Source organism: Apus apus, chromosome 2 (assembly GCF_020740795.1).
Source record: "Apus apus isolate bApuApu2 chromosome 2, bApuApu2.pri.cur, whole genome shotgun sequence".
Classification (NCBI taxonomy): Eukaryota; Metazoa; Chordata; class Aves; order Apodiformes; family Apodidae; genus Apus; species Apus apus.
Window position 1 is genome coordinate 112,545,770 of NC_067283.1, and position 16,453 is coordinate 112,562,222.

General features: G+C 37.4%; 1 protein-coding gene across 1 annotated transcript in view; it reads left to right on the plus strand.

Moving 5' to 3' along the window:
• Positions 1-16,453, plus strand: part of ASXL3 (ASXL transcriptional regulator 3) — a 135,490-nt gene that overhangs the window by 70,664 nt on the left and 48,373 nt on the right. Inside the window, exons 6-8 of the mRNA XM_051611836.1 lie at positions 2,343-2,464; positions 14,914-15,031; positions 15,955-16,074. Coding sequence (XP_051467796.1) covers positions 2,343-2,464; positions 14,914-15,031; positions 15,955-16,074 — 360 coding nt within the window. The remainder of the gene's footprint in view (positions 1-2,342; positions 2,465-14,913; positions 15,032-15,954; positions 16,075-16,453) is intronic.

The window sequence follows — 16,453 nt, forward strand, 5'->3', positions numbered from 1 at the left end:
ACTATTTAAGCTACTGGATATATGCAGGTAAATATTCATTATGTACAAAATATATTTTAGAAAGGAAGTATAATTTGTTTTTAATAAATTAAGTTTACTTTCTCCAATCAACACATTTATTTTATTATACACTAAAAATTGGTCTTTCAGGACTCTGAGGGAACTAGTTTTGGGTTGCACTAAACTGAACCAGCCTAGAGTGAGGTCCTTCTGTACCTGCAGAAGGGATCACAGTGATGGAAAACTATTTATTGTTTCAGTGGGTTTCAGTTCCAGTTGCTTCACCCACAAGAACAATCCCTGTTCCTTGGTTTAACTTTGTTGTCAAAGCTTTAAGGAAACGGAAGCCAAAGAAGCCAATAGACTGATAATATATTTAAGTAAAATCGAAGTAATGATAGAAATAAGAAGTATGGCTTATACTAGACACTGTGACAGTAGCAGGGTTTACTGTTAAGAGCAAAATTAATGAAAGAACAAGATGGATATAGAACTGTGTTTAGTTTTATTCCTGTACTCTATCATGGCTGTGACATTAGCAGATGCAATGTTGAACATCATCAGTTAATGTTGCCAAACATCTCCAGGATGAACTATAGCACCAAAATAAACAGGGGAGAGTCTTGGATAATGTCCTTAATCAGAATATTGAAAACCAGAATTTGCCATTTTAAAAAGAAGGTAATAGGAGTAGCAGTCATCGGGAGAGAAGGAACAGGTTTTTCATGACAGTTCATGTTGTATTCTCTCTTAGGAGGGACTGTTAAGTATATATAACAGTTTTCATTCTTTAAACAGTTTTAATTTTTTTTTTCTTCTCCTCTCTTTAACTCTGAGGTTTGTGTGCTCATACTATTTCTGTTTTTTCTTCAGAGCTTTGACTGTCAGACTTTGTCAGAAAACAGTCAAAAAATACTCTTTGAAAGAATAGACAAAAGCTGGGTAATTTGAAATGTCAGGTTCTTATTTTGGTTTAGGTGTTCTTTGTCTCAGGAGGTTAGCTATTGCGTGATTTGAGTTATAAAAACCAGCTATTGTTTGTTTTCTGCTGACACCTTGCTGCTCCTTTAAGTTTTTGATAGTAGGCTTGGCTCATCATGTGGAAAAGATTGATCCAAACCAGGTGATGCTGTAAGCTAAGAACCTGTCTTGTGTTGCAGCTTCCTTAAATATTTTGATAAATTCTTCAAGTATAGGGAGAAAAAGTGACAAGTATCAGTTATAAGTCTTGCAACAAAATCAGATATGTCTTATCTGCTAATGAAAATTTTTTGTCTAATATGAAAATTATCTTGACATAGTGCTATTGCCATAACACAGAGTTCATTCTCTGTGAAGAAAGAATTATTTATTCATTCACTGTGAAAACCAGTTTTAGGCAAATTTTAACCAAAACGCATGAATCTCATGGTGTCCATTAATTTTTGGTAACTAAATGATTATTAACTAATATTTTTTTTCTGTGAAACACTGCTAAAGGCAAGGGAGTTAGAATGCTACTTCAGGTGTCTGCTCATCCCACTGAAGGATGGGAGGAGAAAACTATAAGCAAACAGAAACATAGGGCTGAAATTATTTCTGACACGTGCCTGTGCGGCTGCTTTGAGTGCCTTCAAGCTCTTCTGGTAGGTGTGCAAGGTATGGCAAGCCTTGGAAAAATATATACAGCTGCACGAAAACCAGCTTCAAGCAGCACTTGAAGACAGACTTGAAATGAGTCAGCAGAGGAGAATGGGAAAAAGGATTCTTACCTTCTGGGTTCATGCTAATGCTGTTTTAGCTGGGCTGTATCAGGACACTAGTGAGAGTAATAGTAAGGCAAGGCATAAAGAGTGGAAAGCTTTTTACAGCTCTTTTAGTCCAACTTTTTGACAACCAGGACTAATAGGATCCTCCAGCTATTTTCACAGCTTTCATATCTGTTTAGTAAAGCTGTTTTTCTAAAACAATTAATCATGTTTTGTTTTCTTTTTAACCAGGAGGCTTATTCTGTGTCTCACATATCTATAAATATTTCTGGAACATGGGGTCATCAGTGTCTCTTGTATAAATTCACATTAGACACATATTAATCCATTAAAAACATCTTGGTGAGGAAAATAATTTTTGTCTAGCTTCTGTGTGAAAATCGTAGTTAAACTATTTCAGTTACCTTTCAGGACCTGAAAGGCAAAATATTCAAGTCCTCCAGAACTGCATAGAAAGGGTCTGATGAGGTACAAATATTTGTAAAGCAATACATTTATTTAGAATATGGCTGGATTTCCAGCTCCTGTGGAGCTCAGGATTATTCGCATTTCTTAGAGTGAACTTTTTTATTTCTTTTTTTTCTTTATATAAAGTTTGCCCAAAGCAGACATCTGAAGAAATGTCTTCCAGTCGTGATTCAAGCCTTACTAATACACCGGTGCAAAGCAAGCTAGTATCTTCCTTCCAGCAGCACACAAAGAAAGCACTGAAGCAGGTAAGTTTCTATTGACTGGTAATCAATTGGTTTCCCTTGTAGCATTTGTGTCAGTCTTATACAAGTAAGATCTCAACAGAATTTCAAGGCGTTTCTGAGGATTCTTAGTGCTTTGTTTAGTGGTGTATTGCTAGGATTTTTCCTTCTTTTTTTTTTTTTTTTTTTTTTTTTACTGATGGTGCAGTCCTGCTATTTATTGTGAAACTGGTGGTTTTTTAAGTGCCTTTCAACCAAGCAGAATTGTTTCTATTATCACACCCCTGCTTTTCCTATGTAAGCGTTTGTGTTGGAAATTTTATGTGAGGCTTAAAATGAAAAAAAAAATATATATATTTGAAAGACATTCTGCAGAGAGAGAGAGGTAAGAATCTGGATGTACTTGCTGTTCAGTTTTTCTTTATGGTCTGTTAAGTAATTTTTCTTTTCTACTGTATTATACAGAGTACAAAAGTGGCGTAGTTTTTGTGTTTTGAAGAACTCATTATTTGGATGATTTAGGTTGCATGATAAATAGTAAAGCTTGGCAACAGAAACTGGGTACTGAAAGTCAGATATGAACTGAAAGCATAACAATATGAAAAATATTTTCCAACAGTGCCAAATTAGTTCAGCTTACAGCTGGGTGAATGAAAAAGAAAAACTAAAAACTTATCATTATCTCCTCTCAATTTCAAGTAGGTAGGAATTCTTACAGTCTTGTAAAAACCTTAAAACAGAAATACAGCATTTATAAGGTGTTAGCTTAATGAGACAACATTGCTTTAATTTTTTCTCATAACTGCTCTCTTAGTTATGGTTAATGGAAGTCTAGTATTTAATGGGGTGCTTTTTTGCAGGGTTGTTGATTTAGGCTTAAATTTAGGCTTAAGTTAAGGAAAGCCTATGCACAATCACCTTCTCAAAACACGTATTTGTGCTTAGTTTTTCATGCCGCTTGAGATAAAATCCACTACAATTAATAGACCTTTATAATTTACATAGATTTATCTTGTACATACAGGCTTTGAGGACTGGAAAGGGTTGTTAGATTGGGGATTCACATCTGTTTAGTCAGGAAAATTGAGCAGTGGGCACGATGCAGCTCACTAACTGTGTGGATAGTTGGTGAAAAAGACACTCTTTGGAAATTTCTGTCAAGATCTTTTGCAGTGCATGAACCTTCTTAGGGGTGAACAGAATGGGCAGAGGGAAATAAGGGGGAAAAAAGAATCATAGAATCATAGAATCATAGAATCCTAGGGGTTGGAATGGACCTCGAAAGATCATCTAGTCCAACCCCCCCCTGCCAGAGCAGGGTCACCTAGAGTACATCACATAGGAATGCATCCAGGTGGGTTTTGAATGTCTCCAGTGAAGGAGACTCCACAACCTCCCTGGGCAGCCTGTCCAGTGCTCTGTCACTCTTACAGTAAAAAAATTTTTTCGGATATTCACCTTGAACCTCCTATGCTCCAATTTACACCCATTACCCCTTGTCCTATCACTGGTCATCACTGAGAAGAGCCTACCTCCATCTCCCTGACACTCACCCCTTGCATATTTGTAAACATTGATGAGGTCACCCCTCAGCCTCCTTTTCTCCAAGCTAAAGAGACCCAGCTCCCTCAACCTTTCCTCATAAGGGAGATGTTCCACTCCCTTAATCATCTTAGTAGCTCTGCGAAGAGTGAAGCCACAAATGTTTGAACTTGTATAACTGTTCAAACTCTACTATTTGTCAGTTACTAGGCATATAGCATTGAGAGTAGTTTTTAAAAGGGCAAACCAATCAGAATAGCTTAATTAATGTAAAAAATTATAGCATTGATGAAAATATTTGAAAACATTCCCTAAGGCAGTAAGGTAAAGCAGCATCAGAAAGTTAAGTAATCGATAAGAAGAAATCAGTTTTAATTAACTTGATGGTAATTAGGTCCTGTGCTTCAGAGTATAAGAGTAGTAGTGTTACAGCTATGAGTAAAATGTTTTATCTAGATTGCGAGTTAGACAAATGGACATTTGTATTGTGTAATAGTAGAGGATTTTTGCTTTTTTTCTGGAAAGTTTGAGCTGTTGGCTACTGCCATATGCACTCTGCAGATTTGATTTAATTTGATATTGTAGCAAAGATGGAAAAACTTCAACAGTGATTTTATTTATAAAATTGCTGTTGGAAATTTATTCTTCCACTTTCCAGTCTTTCTGTTACTTTTATGGATATGTAATACCTGAAATTTGTACAAAGAAGAACCTGTAGTACCTTTTAGATGGTTTTATGCACTGCTTCTCCAACTAATACTGACTTACATGCTGAAGTAACAGAAGATGAGCCATCATTGTGCTCTCAGAAAGTGTTTATAGTATAATAAACATAGATATACTACATAGATGTCGTAATGGGGTCTTCCCTAGCTATTGCTTTTTTTCTATTACTAAATGGCCTTCACAGAATGAGAACATGCAAGACAGTCTTTCAAACAGTTTCCTACTCAACTGATTTTAAAATAGTGGCTTCTTCACATTCACTCGGTCTTGTGTCTCTTTGTTTTGTAATCCATAACAATTAAAAGTGAGAGGCAAGTTGATAATGTACAGTACTGCTTGAAGATCTGAGCTAGAATTAGAAGATTTTGTCCACTGTTTTTAACAACTCTGGTCATATTTAATTCTCCTTGGTATTATATGCTGGATTTACATATGGTTTGATTTTTATGAATTATAGAGGTATATTCCTGGGTTTAGATTGCAAAGAGCAATATCACATTTTCTTTTAATGGCTTGCATTTTAGGATTTTCTCATGACTTAAATTAGTCACAACACTGCGTTTCTTGAGCTATGCTCAGAGCTCGAAGGAAAGGGCATTTTCTGAGCCCTGGCTCTTGGTCTTGACTTCTCTCAGGTAGCAGTGGATCTACGTTACTTTGCAGAGGCTAGGAAGGTTTGCAGTTGCAGTGGACTCTCACAAGGTCTGTGTCACAGTTCAGACCTTATCTCCTCACCTTTCAAAGGCTGGGCTGCCATTTTGGTCCGGAAACTTCACTGCTTTCCATAGTGTCCTTGTTGGGAGAAAGTTTTTGAGAATTTTACCACTGGATGTGCTTCTTTTTCATTTCTGAAAGAGTTTCAGTTTCGCTCTTGTGTAGTATCTGAGGGTAATGTCCAACAAAATAGTTCCCATTCATGAGGGTTTAGACAAAAGAATCTATGGTGTAGAGCTGCCTTTTATGCTTGGCTTTCTGATGGCAGATATTGCAGATTTCTGTTTCCCTTTTGCTGTTGGAAGTGCTTGGGTATGTGTGCCCAGCTGTTGCTGATCTAGTACATTTGAAAAGAAAGTTTAAGGCATGCTGTCACATGCTGATTTCCTGTCAGTACTGATCAGGTCCATACTGATTTACTTCATGTTCACACTCAAGAGTTTTGGCAAGCATACCCATGTAAGGATCTCTTCCTGGGAAAGTACTGAGCTACATCTGCATCTGCTAGCAGTGGTACACGGTCACACTACTGTGTGAATTATTCTTAATCTGGACCTAACTCAAGTACGGACATCAAGTCATGGCATAGTATCTACCATGCTCCTCTCTGGTCCAGTTTCTGTTCCATTGACTTCAGGTGATACTTTTTTTTTTTTAATTCTTCGCTATGTACAGATCTGTCTGTATCTATCAGGATGTTCTTGGAACATTTCTCAGAAGAAACGATCATACCTGCAAACTGACCTCATGTAGGTAACACTGAGCATGTGTGAATATCCAGGACATTGAGGTGGTATTAGTGTCTGTTGGACTCTGATAGCCAAGTGTAAGAGCTCCTTGTCCATCAGTGCACCAGTTGTTTCCTGGGGCAGTACCAAGAGAGGATAAAGAACTTGAAGATGAACTATAACAGTGTCTGGGATGATAGTAGAACTCCCAGACGTGGAAGAAAATCCTGCCTCACTTTTGGCACTTTGGAATCAGCACCAAGAAGGGTACCCATAAATTTTCTGTTGGGAGAAGAGAAGGATACTCCGTTCAGACTCAGAATCTGAATACAGACCAGGACATGTCTGAGACTGTGCTGGGCATCCAGATCTCTTTGTAGAGACAGAAACTCCAGAAACAGCAGCCAAGTGGGTTTGGGAGGAGAGAAGCTCAGGAAATAAGGGAGTCTACACAAGGTATGTTACTGACATTGGTTTGTTTTGTTTTTCTTAACTTTGGGCTTTGTCTGCATGCTTGGTGGCTGGGTTCATATATGTGCCACTATTTTGGTCATAAAGTGGGTAGATGCAGGTTTTTTATGGAGAAGGAAGGCACCCATCCATATGATTTGTTCCTATAGTAGAAGTGGCAACTCCACACCCCTCTTTTTCCAGTGGATGCTGTCAGGCCCCAAGCAGTAAGAGGGCTGTGGGGAAGTTATGGTTTGGCTCAATGTGTTGCTTCTGAATTATAGGACATTAGACCTGTACAGCTCCAAATAACATTTCAAGCTGACTTTTTAAGCACAACTGTAATGATTATTAGAAACAACCTACAACCTGAAGCAACAAGATAATAAATTTCAGAGCAGAATGGTGTACAGTGAAATTTAGCCCTGGTTTACCCAAATTCACAGGACTAGTTTATCAAGATTTCTTTGTCTGTTTGTTTGTTAAGGACACAGGTGTCCAAGTGCCTAGGTTGGCACTGAAAGTAAAATCCTAATCTCCCTTGATGCTGGTGTGGATTTGCTTTCCTGTCTTCAGCTCAGGCACACTGCTTATCTTGCTTTGAGAGAAGAACAAGAGCAAACTCACCAGTCCTACTCCCTCCACATGCATTCTGTTAGGACTTCTTTCCTTGACTACAGCCAGATGCAGGTTATCTTGAAGCATTTTGCTGTCTATAGAAATGAATCCAGTCAGAGTCTGTTTGTGGTGCTTGTCCTTTGACTCATTTGAGCAATTGTTCACTCACACGTTCTGATCTAAGCCTGATATATTTACTTGCCCACCTTTCCCTTCCTTGCCCCCCAAAGAAACAAAGATGACAGATGAGATCATTATGATTATGTCCTTATCACTTAGAATTTGAGCACAGGGTGTCTTCCTGAAAGGCTCTGAAAATCCACTGTGAACTGAGAGGTATTTTTTGTACTGAATTCCTTGGTATAGAGAATTTGCTGCAGTTTCTCAGTGTCTCTGTTAACCATTTTCCTATGTTTCATTTCAGATGCTACAAATTTACCAAGGCCACAGTTGGAGAATTCTGGCTCCCTAGCTGAAGCATTTGATCAGATGTCTGGTGACATAAGTGATGCTTCTTGACAAATTTTCCTGTCGACAAATGGAAAACAAGGAAAACATGTTGCTTTTTGACTTCTAGAGAGACATGGGAAGGGACAGTGGAATTTACAAAATGCATTCAGGAAAATGGAAGTTCGAAGATGATAAACTAAACTGATTTTCTGATTGTCAAGACAAGTCTAGGGAAGAGGACAGAGAAACTATGGCAGGGAGACTGCATAATGGGGAAAACAACCTGGAAGAGCAAGAGTTCCAGCAGGAGCTCTTCAGGGAATACATGCATTGCCCGAAGGCAGGCTGCACGGTATGTCCCTCTAAAGGTCCCTATGCATGGGCAGCATGTACCAGCTGCTCAACACAGTACTTTGGTAAGACACAAGACAGTGTTTTTGGGACTTTCTTCTGGTCCTCAGCCCTTGACAGGAATCCACACAATCCCTGTAATCTTTTTTGTATCCATTTTTAATAACTAGCTCCCTGTTGCTGAAGCATTCTGCTTGTTTGTTTTTCCTCTGGGGTTTTTGCATAGCATGCTCTGTGCAGCTCTCCTGCATGTTTTCTGTTGTAATAAATGTGTTTTCCAGAATTTCTTACTCTTGAGAAAAGAATTTTGAAGCAACTTTAGAACATTACTGTGTTGAAGTGTAGTTGCCCCTCTACCACCTCACTGTAGGACAAGTGTCCCTTACCTGAAATATGTCCTGGCATGAACATTACCTTTGTTTAAATCTACCACTGCTACATAGTGGAATATCCTTCCCAAATATAGGTCGAAAGCACTCTTTGTTCTATTCTATAGATAAAGTTGCTTGTCCCAAGTCCCAGACTGGCTGATGATAGTGGCCTAGTTCTAAGACTTGCACTTGTCTGACAATGTCTTTCTTCAACTAACCCAGGGAACTGTTTAAGATGGGTTAGTCATTGCTACTGTATTAATGAAAAAGATCATAATTGGAGATGCAATTCTCATTTTATTTGGTGTGTAGCGGTCAAGCTTTTCCAGTGATTTTACTTGATTTTTCCATATAGTGGCAGTTGGGTGTCTAAGTTAGTGACTTCTTCTGGGCCATATGAAAAGAACAGCTTTTGATTTGAATAGTTTATAACATGAAATTATACTCAGGTGAAAATGAATCATGCCTTGATTTTGACTTGCACCCTAGAAATGGTTGGCTTTTTCAGGGAAAGACAGGAGCTGCAGCAGCTCACAATTCTTCAGAGCTCTAGGTAGCCTCCTACAAAATGCTGAGGAGCAGCTACCTGCAAATGTTGTTCCAGGAGCTGTTGAGTGAGTTCCCCACAAGGCTATATGCTCAGGGTGTGTGGACACCTAGTAGAACCCAGGATGAAACAATGTAGAAAGGCATTGCACTGTAACTTCTTACCTTGGTGCAATGTAAAATGATGCACCTGTTTCTCCGAGAGGTAATATGACAGGGTATTTTATCTGGAGTATGGCAGCCTTGCCCTGAAGCCCCACCAATATGCTTTGGACCCTGCGCAGAGTGTGTTTGCAAATTTGACCTAAGGGAAGATATTGATTATTGTTTTAAGATTCTGTATTGACATTGCTATCTTTATTTTAGTTTGGTTTAAAATTGCTTTCTACAAACTGTTTCCTTACCTTCATGTGTTTTGTTGTGCCAAAAAACAGATTTCCTCATAAATCACAGTACTTACCAGCTTATAGATAGTACTGGTTTAATGCTATACAAACAATTTTCAAAAATCCAACACTCTTCTCTTTAGAAAAAAAGTCACTGAGTCAATGCATAATGACATCATCATCCTTGTTCACATGCAAGTCAGAACAGTCATTGAACACATCACGTTTTTTTGTCCTCTTGTTTCTGTGATTGGGAGAGCAACAAAAATGTTTACTTTGCAGTCTGTCATGATCTGCAGCAACTCTGGCTCTGAGTGTTAAGAAGACATCTTTATTATTGTTTTGATCTTGTATTTGCATGTTTATACCAAAGTACTTTTCATGTATGTTTAATATGAGAAGTAGTGGCATTCTAAAAACAACAATGTGTTTATTCTTTGTGGTTTGTGGTGCTTAGTGTTTTATTTTTACTGCTGTGTGTATCCAGGAAACAGGTTGCCACTGAGAAATTTTAATTTAATACAGACATGGGAATTAAAGGCTGGTAATTTTACTAACAAAATGAGGGTGAGAGAGAGGACAAACAGAAAATTTTATGGTGACGTTAAGTGAATCAGTGATAAACTATAAATCTCTTTCTTCTTTGACCATTTGGGATCCTTGACCATGATGTAGAGTTGTTATTTATTTTGTGCAACAGACTTTTCTCTGAATGTCACAGCTCGTGTTTTTCACATTGCAGAACGGATGAATTTCATAGCTTTACATTTCTGATCCATAATGTGTGAAATTTCAAAGGTTATGTTTCATGATGGGAGTTTCAGAATGCAGCCTTGGCATTTATGGAACAAATAGAAATCTGGGACAATGTTGCTTAATGCAACGAAGTGTGTTACATGTCTTTGTTGTTAATAACTTAATTTTTAACATTCTCAGCATGTCATGTATTGAAGCTCAAATGAAAGTAGTTTTCTTCATTAATGGTTTCTCTGTACGCTGCATTTTTTCATTCTGAGTTGAAAAGATATGGGAAAGAAAAATAAAAAAAATATCCCAAGCAGCAGTAAAATCAGAGCACAGAGCTTGACATTTTGCTTCTGGTGCTCTTTTGGGGTAGTATTTTTCCCTTTTCTTATTACATTTTAGTTTATATAATTCCTATTTTAAAGACTTCTTTTTTAGTTTTTAATGAAGAGAGTCAACCATTTTGTCACACAGGAAAATAACTCTTTCCTGTGTTAAGGTCAACATTTAGTTGATGAAATTGTGAAATAATAATATGAAATTATTATTCTTAAGAACAGATAATGGCATTCATGAAGCCTCCAAGTCACTGCTACATGCCAGCAGGTTCATAAATAAAAAAAAGAGAAGGAGACTTTGTCTTGTCACCTCTTTATAAAAAACTGCTTGGAATTAGAAGATCACTGTTAATTGCATGGTGTTTTTCTTTTGCCATCCATCTTCCGAGTTTGTGTTTTCTCATCTTTTCAGTTATTTTGAGTTTTGATTAATAGGTTACTTAAAGACTTTGGCAATAAAAGTAATTTCATTAAACAAATCATTATGCCAAGCCCTGTATGATGACCATGGCAGTGTTACTCAACAGATGGTCACAGGTTCATTTTTATGAGTGGGAATATTGGGAATTCTTCTTACTTATTACGTGCAAGAGATTCACAGATGTTCTTTGCAAATCTGCTCTTAAGGGCTGGATGTAAGTATTATATTTTGGTGGTGATTTTAAGAGAGTGTTTAATATATAACCTTTATACCACATGAACTTTCATTTTCTTCCCTTTTTATTTATGTGCTGTACAGATAGGATGGTAGTTCCATTTTCCAAAATACTTCAACTGTTACCAGTTCTAGGAATTTACAACTTGAAGCTTTTTTCACTCAAGCATTTAGGACTAAGTGATTTAATACATCTGAAATGTAAACATAGAGTCCCATTAAAGAAAAATATACTTTATGTAAGCTGTCGTATGTGCTATATGTGTTTCTCACTTTCCATAGTGAAAATGACACCTTATCATTTGGTAGAATCATCTGCTCTTTCTTGCAGATCTGTAGGCAGCCCAGCTAGGAGGTTATATATCTCTAAATATGGATGAGATGCAAAAGGCTGTGTTGGTAAAAGATGCTAATGTCGTTTGTGTTGGTGAGATCTGGAAAAAATCTTCTTTGGAATAAGTTATAAAATTTCTCATTTTCTTCAGTGCTAGCTGCAAATTTGACTCATCTACTTTGTGTTTATTCCCTTCACCAGAAGAACCAAAACTAGAATTTTATTTGGTCCTGATGACCGGGAAAGCAGTAAATTAGCTTTGTGCATGAAAAGCTCAATATAGCAAGGTGTTTGGTGTATGTTTCACTTTGAGTAATCCCATTGACTTTCCAGCTAAGTAGAATTAATCTTGGGATGTAAGATTTGTGTTTTATCCTACAGTAGTCTTGTATCCTAAAATTAATATCCCTCAGGCTAAGTGTAGAGAAGTTACATATTCATCCTCAGCAGAGACTGCATAGAGTGTCCTTGGTGTATATTTAACCACTTCTGCTGTTTGGCTTTACTAGTAACCAGGCAGCAGACAGAAATGTCTCCCTCTGCTGTGTTGCTCCTAGTGTTGTCATGCAGTCTTATCTATGCAAAATTTCAAACCCTGCAGCCTTAAATTCAAAGCAGAATTTAACACAGAATTGTTGTGATTAGCTGGGAATAGTATGTCTCACTAAATAGGATGACTGGGCAAAATCTCAGCCAACTCTCTACTCTGCAAATTGATTATTGGATTATTTACCGGATACTTTTGTACCCTCCTGCCTTGCTTCTTATCTTTCCTTTGACAAATGAAAAGATAGAAAGATAGGGATGATTATTTGTCTCTTCTCTGGGCACAGCGGAATTCATTGGCATTTTGTGTTAAAACTTTGACATGTATTTTGATGTCCACATGGTTTATTGTTGTTGGTTGTTTTTTTTATATTCTACAACTTGTATTTCAGGTGGCCTCTTGTGTAGCTTTTACTGTAAGGTTGAGTCATCCTGAATAGACTGATTTTCAAACTTATCAATGAGTCCTGCTTGGTGATCACTTCCTGACATTGTGAAACTGAGGGAGATGGGGGAGGGATCAGCAGTGGTACAATGAATGTTAAGGAAAAAGAAAGTCTGAAAAGCAAATGTGTGTCAAAGGGAAATGGTATCTGTCCTTAATCCTCACATCCTGAGGTGTTTAGTCCGTAGCTCAGAAGTGGGCTACGCCTCAAAGTAAATGGTTCTGATAGCAATGTTTGCCTGCTCCTAGCTGTGTTTCCCACTTTTGTGGCTCTTGAGTGTCTGGAGAGTGCTGGATGAGCCACACTGTCTTGCATTAATGCTCTTTGAGCATGGGGTGGCCTGTGCTTCTTGGAAGTGCAACATCAGTGTGCTTAAAGGTCCACAAGTGGCCTACCTGTAACACGAAAGAAGGTAAGTAGTATGCCTGACAAAGATTGGGTACTGCTGCCCTCACTCCAGCAGCACATGTGTCACCTCAGGTGTGCAAACGCTGACTGCCTGTCATTGGTGGAGGATACTCTGCTGCTTACTTTTTCTCACTCATGGCAGTTCAGTCTAAAGCACTGAAAATCAGCTGTGAGGCTATGCAAAGAATCTACCTCTGTCAAAGTGACTGTATAAATCTTTAAAAATGTATTTCCTTATGAATGCTGGCAACAAGGCTGGGGTTCCTGGTAGAGATGGAAATTGTCTTGAAAGGTCAGGAGGAACCTGGAGGAGAACGTGGGGCATCATTTGGGCTTTTACTCATTTGTTTAGGGAGGATGACACCAAGAATGGATATTTCTTCTCTTTGCTCTTCAACAGACAAATCAGGCTGTGGGGCACAACAATACGAAGTTTGGGTTGTGGTTATATTGGTATGCCTTTAGCACAGAAGTTGGCTGTCTTTTCAGTTAATTTTTACTGGACTATTTGTTATTGTCTCAGTGGTAATAGTATTAAATAAGAATCACCCGGTTTGACACTTAGCTTGGCAGGACTGTGCACTGAGGATAATTTTGGGAATTTGGGGGAATTTTTGAGAAATGTTAATATTTTGGAATTTTCTGTCCACAAGTCTGGCTGTACTTGCTCAATACCACTGTGAATTTTCTGTCTCAAAAATGTGTGAAGTATTCATGTTCTTCATGGCTTTCTGCTTGCTTCTTTGGTTCAGTGCAGATCTGACCAGCTTCCTCTCTTTGTTTGATTTCAAGTGTTCTAATTTGCTTTTTATTGCACAGTGTTTGTGTGTCTTTCAAGAAATGTACTATAAAAGGGGTTAATCAATGGAATAGCTTTTGTGTGGCTTGATGTATTTTATGTTGTGCAGTGTGTTATTTAGAGGAATAGAGTGATACCGATTTCTTCTTTTTCCAGATATATTTTTATTATTATCATTTAGCTATGTGAACATTTTGGAAAGATATTACAGATTAACTGAAGTTACAGACTTAAACCTTATAAGGCATCAGTCATTCATGCTCACAAACCTACAGGGATCATTCCTACCGAATATGTTCCTTGTTGATATAGGATTACTTTAATAAATCCCCCTTAAGATCATAACACAAATCACAGTCACAAAAAGAGTGCACAGTAAGATTGAAGAAAAATAGAAGGATAGGAGAGATCTGTATTAAGCCCAGCCCATTCTGATTAATTTTGGAATCTTAGTGCTTGCAAATGTATTAATTGGGAAGTATTCATATTTGTATGTCTTAAGATGTTTTTAATCATACCTCATTTTCCATATAAAACAGTCTGACAGGTATTTGCTATTTCTAATCTTTCTATATTTTGTATTACATTATCAACCCTGTATTTGATCCATTTATGAAACACAAAGCAGTCCCAACTGTAGAGATTTATTCTTGTATCATTTTCCCCCAGATTTGCCAGAACACCATCATGTTCGTGTTCTGAAGGTTAATGCCCAAAGTCAAGCAGACAGAAGCCAAGTGCTGCAAGGTTTCCAAGATTAGGACTGATTCCTTTCACAAAAATAAATGATTCCTGCCATGTTCAGTGATTTTGTGCAGCACTACTCACGGCTGAGTGAGTGCATCAATACTGTAGTCCTTACATGCTGTACATACTGATGACACTCTGTGTTAACTTGATTGACTGAGCAGTATACTGGAGAGGATGCACCTGCAAGAGATGTGCAGACATATATAGTTTTATTCTGGCTTTGAAACATTTATTTTATATTTTTTTTACTTGGAAGTCTTAATTTCACATTCCATGGGTTATCATGTTGTGCTGTTAAGGTAGAGCAAACAGTTATGTGCTTCTTTGTTGTCAAAACTGTATTGGAAAATGATCTAAGGTGCATCTTCTTTCTCTTTATAACCAGAAGTCTGATTTTTTATTTTAAAGGAAAATTACATAAAGGGGATGAGTGTTTAGTCTGGCAAGTCAGTAGCTATGTAAATTATGCTTATTTTAAGACATTCAGTTTAATGGTAGAGAAATGTCGCATGTCATTAACTTATAAGCATTATTTTTTGTTACATTCTATGTTTTGTTATCGTTTTTGTAGGCTTTAAGACAACAGCAGAAAAGAAGAAATGGAGTCTCAATGATGGTAAACAAGACTGTTCCTCGTGTTGTTTTGACACCATTAAAGGTGTCTGATGAGCAGTCGGATTCACCTTCAGGTAAATAGCTAAAGAACCATTCGCAAAGTCAGCACTAGTCACAGAGCAGTCCTCTGAATCAGCTGTGTAGCATACAGAATTTGAAACTGCTGAAATAATATTTCCACTTGGTGGCTTTGTTTTAATGTCTTTATTTCCTTATCAAATCTGGTGTCTCAAGGATGGAGATTTTTCTTCAATAAAAAACTGAAGGCACATGGTAAAATGACAATTGGTAATAGCAGCAGCTTTAAAAGAATGCAAAGTAACATTTTATTTAGCTCTGGAACTCTAATGGAGGACCACATGCTGGCATTCAGTGCCATAAAAAGAGGAGAGGGGGGAGGAAAGGCAAGCTTCTTTGTGAATGTGAATTTACGTGTCAGTTCTGCATTGCAATACTCTGATCCTTTTGTTAGCTTTTCTTCTTTTTGTACCATGCATCTCACTGCAGCATAACCTTGACCTTAGTCTGGTGGTTAAGTTGCTTGATTTTAAGAGGTTTCTATGTTTAACACAAATTCACAATTGTATTTCCAGGCATATCTTTTCTATAAGCATTTCTTCACAGAGAAATGATTTTTTTTTCACCTTTAGCTTGCTTTACTGCCCCATAACTTGAGGTTAAAATACTTTTAAAGATATCTCTTGGGCATTATAGGAAAACGTTCTTTTTATTAGATCAGTGAACATTTTTATTGACTGCAGTGTTCAGCAGACTTCAGTTTCAGCACTTAATTGATTTATTGAGCTTTTTCTTCCATTTCCTCTGATGATGAGGAATTGTATTGTGACCAGAAAGGTGTATTGCCTTTCAGCAAGCAGATGTCAATTTTTTTAAATCCTGTTTTTGTTTTGTTTACAGTGTCAGAGGTTCTCGGGGGGATTATTTGTACATGTGCATCAGTATCATGTTTGGAATGTTTGGTTGTTTTTTTCTTAAGGGTCTGAATCTAAAAATGGTGAAGCAGATGGTTCTGATAAAGAGATGAAACATGGGCAAAAGTCTCCAACTGGAAAACAAACAAGCCAGCACTTAAAGAGGTTAAAAAAATCTGGTTTAGGTGAGTAGGAGTAAAATAAATACCTTGTTATTGTAATACTGATATTTTTCTAAACTGTATTCTCTATACAAGCTTTATTTCTCCAGTTTATGTCACTTTTTCAAACTCAGCAACTGACCCTTTCTCAAGAAGGGATCTCCCTTTCTGGGTACCTGGAAAATACATGGACATTTTTTCCCCCACAGAGTGGTCTTCTGTAGCTGCTTTTTAAAGTTTGACTGACCTAAGCAGATGCAGGCAGAGAGGTCATTTAGCAATTAGCTTATCATTGCTGCATTATGATTTTTTGTGGGCAGAGTGTAGCAAATACTATTTCTTCCTCATAAATTTGCTTATGATCTAATATGCATTTATTCCCAAAGATAACAGTGTATTTGCT